The sequence below is a fragment of the Melospiza georgiana genome, chromosome 2 (genome assembly GCF_028018845.1).
Source record: "Melospiza georgiana isolate bMelGeo1 chromosome 2, bMelGeo1.pri, whole genome shotgun sequence".
Classification (NCBI taxonomy): domain Eukaryota; kingdom Metazoa; phylum Chordata; class Aves; order Passeriformes; family Passerellidae; genus Melospiza; species Melospiza georgiana.
The window spans coordinates 111,363,978-111,372,223 of NC_080431.1; the positions used below are offsets into that span (position 1 = coordinate 111,363,978).

Sequence of the window (8,246 nt, forward strand, 5' to 3'; positions counted from 1 at the left end):
TGATTTAATATAAAAGATAATCTCTGATATGAGATCAGAAGCAGGACCAAAGGACTCCTTCAGTGCATGGAAAGACAGGTGAAATGCAATCCTTGAGTCTCAGGCCAGCACAGAGCACCTCCTGCTCAGAGTTTATGTGCTGCCTGTTACTGTGACCTGCTGTGTTATCATTTACAGAGCCTGCAGAAACACAGATTCAGCTGCTCTTCCCTTGTCTGTCCCCAAGACATCCTTTGCCAACCATCACTTTCTTTCTAATTTTCATCCAATCCTATAAAACTCCACCAATGCAGCCTGCATGTACCATGCAACAGAGTTTATAACTAGAAACAGTTCCCTACACAATATGAAAAAAGTAATTATCACACAACTTAGTTGTAGAAGTAAATATATATATATGTAAGTAGGTTATCTCATTTTCTTTACCTAATCATAATTGCTCAAAACATTAAGTTAGCATATATGAGAAAGACCTGATTATATAAACAACATACTACATCTTTAAGATGAACTGGCTAGGAAAAACACCCACAATAATTTCTCCATTTACTTCATGGGGGAAAAAAAAAAAAAAGATTTGCTTCTGAAAAGATTCTTCTTCATCTAGAGAGAAATTTGCTTTTTTTTATTTTGTTTTTTTTTTATACTGTAACTCTGTGTTTCTGTAATCATGTATTTTCTCTTGGTACAATATTTCATATGAGAACCTAGGGGAGAAATTTTCCCACAACTTTGGCCTAAAGCAAAGAAAAACACAGTCTTTAATGTAACAAGCAGCTGTACAAATGAGGAACAAAAATAATTAATTGCCTTAAATTTGTTGTTTGAAACTCAGCATAGTTGCAACCCTGCCTCTGGAGAAAGGTATTTGCGACTCTCTCCAGTGCAAAAGGCAGCCAAACAGGTTATTTGGATCATATAATCATTCTTAAACTCCTTTGTCCATGTTTGTTACTCTCCTTGGAATAGCTGCTGACAGAAATTTAAGGATGTGCCTGTTGTAAAGCTGCAGGATTTCAAAAGCTATGGCAGCAAGATAAAAGGTCTCTCATTATCTTCTAGCAAAAAATACAATTCAATTCCCATCACAGAGGATTTCAGCTGACAAAGTTCAGGGACTTGCAGTTGTTTATTCAAGAGACAGGTCTGGGGATCACAGCAGCACAAAGCAAGAGCAGATGTGATTTGCTGCTGTCTATGCTGGGCACACTAAGGCAATGAGCAACTATAACTTTTACATCTTCCAAATAGGACTCAAAAGTAGAGAACTCATAAAATTTTCAAAGTTCCAAAGTATTTTTTTCTTTCCTAAATGGAAATATAGTACTGGCTACATAAACAGTGAGCTGTGTACAACACCTGCAGCTACAATACTCATCATCTGCATAACCCAAAATCCCAGTTAATTGCTACTTGGTCACTGAAGTATTGATTTGCATAAGATTACTTTTTTCAGTAAAGTAAAATATCTGTATGATTTAATGCATACTAAATATTTACCTGCTATTGTTCCACGGTTAGAAATACTAATCTGTTTAGTAACTAGTTTACTGTTTGCAATCATTTCACCAAAATTAACCTCTGACTGTATTTCCAGATCACAGTATGGAATCAATCTGCAGAGAAAAGACAAGATATTATTTCCCAAAACTTGAAAATACCTTTGCATTTTAAAAGAAATTTGATTAAGCACTCCAGTGGAAGAGAGTTCTCCTTTTGTACCAGTTCTCTTATCAAGGTTTTGGCAACTCACTTCAGCTCTACAGCACACACAGGGAAGATCTAAGAGAGAGGTACTTATCTATCAGCCTGTTTAATGACTCAGTAGTCTAACTTTAAAACAATATAGCTATAAATGATTCATCAAAATTGAATGCACACATTTCTATTTCATCTTAAATACTTCATTACGGTATTTTAAGTAAAACTATCCTGAGTTAGTAGCATCACAAGACCAAATAATTCACCACAATTCATTATGAGCTACCTGAACTAAAAGCAGAGAAGTAATTCCAGTTTACAGTTTTGTGTTTGATACATACTTTATGTGACTTCAACAACAGACAGAACTGGGTAATGACACAAGCCACGAGCTACTTCTATTATTTATTAAAGAACCTCAGCCAGTGAGATGACATCACTGTATTGAGTACTTTTTAGCCATAATGGAAAGATCATGCCTCAGGAAACTTGTATTTTAAACACTCCAATTTATAACGCAATGACACCTGTGATCTCACATAAACTGTGTTTCAAATCAACTGGAATTTTACATCAGCACAACAGTCTGTCTTGTCTTAGCCACAAACAGGAACCTGCAAGAGCAATTCCATCTCTGTGTCACATACAGTACAGAAGAAATAATGGAGAAGAAAAATAAATATAATAGGTCAAGCAAGGTAGACCCTGCCCAAATACTCTACTGCATAAAGAGGAGGGGAGAGGGAAAGAAGGGACAGAGAAAAAAATTAATCAAGAAATGCCACCATAGAATTTGCTTTCAGGAGTTTCAATACACTTTTCAATTTTCTTTGTCAATTAACTGTAATGTAAAAAAATAGTTTTATAAATTCTTGAAAGACATGATGCTAGATCAGCAGGATGTGGCAAAAATATAGCAAAAAATAATAGGAATTAGCTATCAAAGCTAGAGTACACTCTAGCAATTGTAAAAATTTGTAAACAATTGTAAAAATTTTACTTTCCAAATATCCAGACATTCTTACAAGAAGCTTGATTGGAAGAATGAAACAGAAGCATTTCTCCTTTCAAGATACAAGTATCCTCTTTCCCAAGTGGACAGAAATAAGGATATATTCTAAAAATAATGAGATTTTCTAATAGACCTGCAAAAAGGAGGTAGTCAAGTTAAAAGGTTTGGGGTTACTGTTTTAATACAGTGTGAGGTTTATTTGTTTGCTTTGGTTTGCTGGTTGGGGTTTTTCCATGAAGCTGGAATTTACTGCTTTTGCACGACACAAAATACATTTGGAAAATGTTGATTAAAAAAAATCATAAAGTAAAATTGTTTTTCCAAACACATTAAAATTAATTATAAAAGCCTGTCAATGTTTCCCTTGAAAAAGACACTTAAACATGAAGATGTGAAATGTTTTAATTTATTGCAAGTCCTTTCCAGAAAGGAGTCACTGGTAGCATTATCATCCTAAGTGGCTTTACCTGCACAATACTAGTCTTATTAAAATTTTCAAAAATCCTTGAACAAGTGACATTGCTCTAAAACATGCACTGTATCTTTAGAATTAGGCAAGATATGTTTCACTATAATCCAGATTTGCAACTGTAATGGACAATTACTGTAAAGTCTTCCATATCAGTGATTCAGTATGAACAGAAGACATTGAGTAGTTGTTGACTTGTCTAATAATACAGCACTCAAAATTATCAACATTATCATAAGATAGTTAGAAGAAGGCAAAACTAAAAATCCAGATTCTTTGATTTTACAGGCATATGACCCCAATGAATTTCTTATTCTTGGACTGCTCTGAAAAAAAAAAGAAAAATCTTACTTTTCTAAGAAAATTAACTGTTTGTTTTCTATGCAATTGGCAGACTAATTAGAAAGCCATAACTGACATGCAGAAGTAAACTTTCCACAACATTAAACTGCAAATATTAACAGCAGTTCATAAACTTTTAAATGTCATACCCAAGCACAGGGATATGAACTATGTCATCATCTACTAAAAGAGTTAGTTTATCCTGATGATTTTCTGCACACTTGGGAGTATATTCCACAACAGCTTTAACTTGAAGTCCAGATGCAAGGAGTTTTTCTGGATTTTCCACAATCAATTTAAACTGCAATTAAAAAAAAAAAAAAAAAAGGTGTTTTTAATTGTTACACATTTCTAGATTAAGAAGAATATGCATGTAGTTTATTTTCAGAAGCACACAAAGATTGATTTAAAACTTACCATAAACTTATATGCAGGATTTTATAATTTCACCTCCCTATTTATTGTTCAAACTTTTTATAGGAAAAGAGAAAGACAGAATGAATTAGCCAAATTTTCTAGTCCTTCCAAGAGAGCTGCAAAAAAACCTTCTGAAGCAACACAAAATTAAATCAGCTATTTCTCAGTGAAGAATATATTTAGTGCCTGAGAAAATAGTTCAAAGCAGCAACAAAAGGGGAGAAGGTAAGTGTTTCCTCTAGGTCTGATTGAAATCAACAGAAAGTCTCACTGCTCATTGAAAATCTGCTTGAACAGCCCAAGGCACCTCCAGTGCTGGGAGTCAAATGAAAGAGAAGAAATCCAGAAGGATGGAAAGCACTCTTTCCTCTCTCAAAAAAATTATACTGGACTTGTTGTCAGCATCTGTTTAAATAAAACACCTCCCACACCTTTCCTTGAGCAGAAGAAACAAGTAACCCACTAGCACATAGAGGGAAATCCAGCATTTCCCACATTCTTAGGAAAGCCTCAAAGTAAATCTAGAGCTTCTCTGGTGGCTCAGTCTACTTAAAATTCACATTACCCCATGCACAGTGGGCTTCTGTCGAGTTTAAATATGTTTTATTTTTGAAAGACAGTTTTCCCAGTATTATCTAAGTTTCCTGTTCTAGTTTATGTTTTAAATATGCAAACATAATTTACTACTTGCTGTTTCTGTTGCCCCAGCATCTCCTTCTATTCCTTTAGAATCCTCATAGCAGCATAAATACTCAGCTAAAGGAGATTTATGTCATGCACATCATGATTATGGGCTTGATATAGAAAGAGTAGCCATGTATTAATTCTGAGGTGTGTAGAATCTCTGTTCTCTACAAAGACTTAAACATCCAAGCATATTCATTTTATACAAGGCAAAATTAGTATTTGGTAGTAGGAACATTCAATGAAGCCTATGGAAAACTGCTTGTGAGCTTTGTTCCTTGGAAGGCTTGTGAGCTTTATTTCTTGGCCATGCACTATGACAGCTGAAGAAAGGTCATTTTTCAGTGCTTGCACTCTGTGCATGGAATGCACCAGACTGTATTTCAGAGGAGTCATACACTTCAGAGCCCTGTAATCACAGACAGCAACACGAGCTCTGGGAATGAGAAGGGGCAACACAACAGACCTTTCTGGAACTGAGGGTGTGAAGTGGAATCCTGTCCCCTTGCTGTCATCTTAGTAAATCTCATGTACAGTGCCATAAAAATACACAGCAAAAGGCAAGAGTTAATCACAGAGGGAAACACCACAAAACTCTGATTCAGTACCCTTTTCTCTTTCCTAAACCTGACTCTGCCCTTCTGCTTCTGGAGCACATGAAGAATTGCTAAGGCTGATGAAAAGTAACAAAACAGAATAAGCACATCCCTACCAAATCAAGCACTCTCAACAGTTTCCAGCTCATCCTTATTAAACTGAAGTCTTCAGCTACAGTTTAACAAGAATCAAGCTGCCACTCTTGCCCTGAAAAAGAAAGGCTCACTACTCAGTGAAATTACTGAAGGTACCTCAATTGTCTGAAAATCAGATTGATGACTATCCTGAATTATTCATAGTTCAAGCTGCTATGAACAAAAGGCAACATCAGCTTCTGTTCAACCTCTGATGCCAATTCAACCCAATCTTTTGATCTGAATTTTGGCATAATTTACCAACAATAAACCAATAACCACAGCAGGCTTTTGCTGGAGCCACACGAGATACAAGGACTCAACTGGTTAGAATTGTAGAGATGCATTTGCCTTTTAAAGGCCTGGACACGCAATGACTTTTCCAGAATTTATCAGATGTTATTAATAGCAATCATACTATCTTGAGAAAAGATTGCTAATATCCTCTTTTCTGAGAAAGCTTAAACCTCCTCTTTTCTGAGAAAGCTCTCAGCAAGCAAGCATCCCAAGGGGACTATTCCACTCAAAAAACCTTAAAAGTATACAACTTAGAAATGAGGTAAGAGAGCTGTCACTTCCCAGATTTGGTGTTCCCAGTACAGCAAAGTGACCCATTTTAACAGAATGTTCCCTGAAATTACGAGGAACTCGTGGGCTTCTTGCAGGATGAATTCTGGAGTGCACAAAGCCGGATTTGCTGCCAACAAGGGATTTGATCACAGAACCACTCGGGCTGGAAAAGCCCTCCTGCACCATCAAGTCCAACTGTTAATGGCTGATGAAGTAAGGAAAGCCTATTTATTTGTAGTGAAACTTTGCGGATTTAAGAAAGAAGGAAGCTCTCTCTAAGCTGCTCACAGCCTCGATAGAACAGAGAACCGGGAAGCTCAGGGTTCTCTTCGTTCTGTTCCCGCTGTTCCCGCAGGCTGGAGCGGTGCGAGGCCGCTGCTCGCAGAGGGGCGGCCGCGGGCACGCCCCGCCGCCTCCCTCGCGGCCGGCCCTCACCTGGGGCTCCTGTGGCGGCAGCAGCCGCAGGTGGCAGGCGCCCGCCCGCAGGTTCTGCACGGTGAGAGCGGCGCGGTAGGAGCTCCCCGGCACGGCGTCGGTGAAGCGCAGCACGCCCGGGGCGATGCGCACCCCGCACACGTCCCGCCATCGCTCCGCCATGGCCTGCCCGGCCGCCCGCTTAGCAACGGCCGCCTAGCAACGCACGCGGAAAAAACAACCAATGGCAGCAGGAGGCGAGGGCGGGCTCGGGTGAACTCGGCTGGGTTCGGCTCTGTCCGGCTGGGTTCGGCTCTGTCCGGCTGGGCAGGGATGGGCTCGGCTCGGCTCATCTCGGCTCTGTCCGGCTGGGTTCGGCTCTGTCCGGCAGGGCAGGGATGGGCTCGGCTCGGCTCATCTCGGCTCGGTCCGGCTGGGTTCGGCTCCGTCCGGCTGGGTTCGCCTCTGTCCAGCAGGGCAGGGCTCGGCTCGGCTCGGCTCATCTCGGCTCTGTCCGGCTGGATTCGGCTCTGTCCGGCGGGGTTCGGCTCTGTCCAGCCGGGCAGGGATCGGATCGGTTCGGTTCGGTTCGGCTCGGCTCGGCTCGGCTCGGCTCGGCTCGGCTGGGCCCGGCCCGGCCCGGCTCGACCTGACCCGACCCGACCCGACCAGGCCCGGCTGGGCTTGGCTCGGCCGGGCTCGGAACAGGTGACACAGGAGCGTGTTCAGGTGGAGTCTCAGTGTCTCCAGACAGGAGAACTTGTTGCCCTCCCTGGGCAGCCTGTTCCAGTGCTCCGGCACCTTCAACATAAAGTTCTCCCTCATGTTGAGGTGGAACTTCTTTTGTGTTAGTTATGGCCGTTGCCCCTCGTTCTGTCGCTGTGTAGCACTGAAGAGTCTGTGACCGCCCTCTTGGCACCCACTTTGAGATATTTGTGTGCATAAATGAGATCTGCTCTAAGTCTTCTCCTCTCCAGACCAGGCCCAGCTCCTGCCATCTCTCCTCATAAGAGATGCTCCAGACCCCTCATGACCTTTGTAGCCTCCACTGGGCCATCTCCAAGAGCTCCTTGTCTTTTCTGCTCTGAGGAGCCCAGACCTGGACACTGCAGATGTGTCACCAGGGCCATGTAGAGGGGGATGCCCTCCCTCCATGTGCTGGCCACACTCCTCCCAGCACAGCCCAGGATGAGTTTTACTACTAAGGAGATACCTGATGTGAAAAATGCCAATCACTTGTTTTTTTAAAAACAAAAATTAAAGTTTAATAGTAATAAAATGGTTATAAAAATAGTAATACAATTCGAGTAATAATAATTTGGACAATATGAATTACGACAATATGAGACAATAGAAACAAAGAGTTACAGACGTCCGGGTACCTTTTTCTGGGCAGCATAAGGCTGAAAAAGGACACACGTTAACAAAGGATTAACCCTTAAAAACAATAACCTGTTGCATATTCATACATCTCATGCATGATGCATAAATTCCATTCAAATACAGGATTTTGTCTGGTCAGTGTCAGCTTCTTCCTCTTTATCTAATGGCATCGTTCTGGCAGAGCGAGGCAGGAAGAAGTTCATTTCTCCTGATAATGGAGCAATAAATTCTCTTTCTCTGAAAGATTTAGGTGTCCTGTGGCTGCTATCTCAGTGCAAGTCCTTTCTCTAGAAAAAAGTATCCTACATAGCATAGTCTCTATTTAAACATTTTGTTATGACCTAAACCTATATTTACCACACTACTTAATAGAATTAATACAGCATTACTTTCTAACACAACACATATAATATTCATTTTAATATTTGCAAAAAGCCAATCATAAAATACGCGCTTTTCACACCTGAGCAATGCCCACCTTGGGGCTCTGGCTCGGGGCTGTCCAGCTTGTCCCCTCTGTCAC

General features: G+C 40.7%; 1 protein-coding gene across 1 annotated transcript in view; it reads right to left on the reverse strand.

Annotated features, from left to right (window-relative positions):
* Nucleotides 1-6,523, reverse strand: part of CFAP47 (cilia and flagella associated protein 47) — a 259,943-nt gene extending 253,420 nt beyond the window's left edge. The window contains exons 1-3 of the mRNA XM_058045574.1: nucleotides 6,362-6,523; nucleotides 3,674-3,825; nucleotides 1,501-1,616 (exon numbers count right to left, since the gene is read on the reverse strand). Of these exons, the coding sequence (XP_057901557.1) occupies nucleotides 1,501-1,616; nucleotides 3,674-3,825; nucleotides 6,362-6,523 (430 nt within the window). The remainder of the gene's footprint in view (nucleotides 1-1,500; nucleotides 1,617-3,673; nucleotides 3,826-6,361) is intronic.
* Between the last annotated feature and the right edge of the window lie 1,723 nt (nucleotides 6,524-8,246).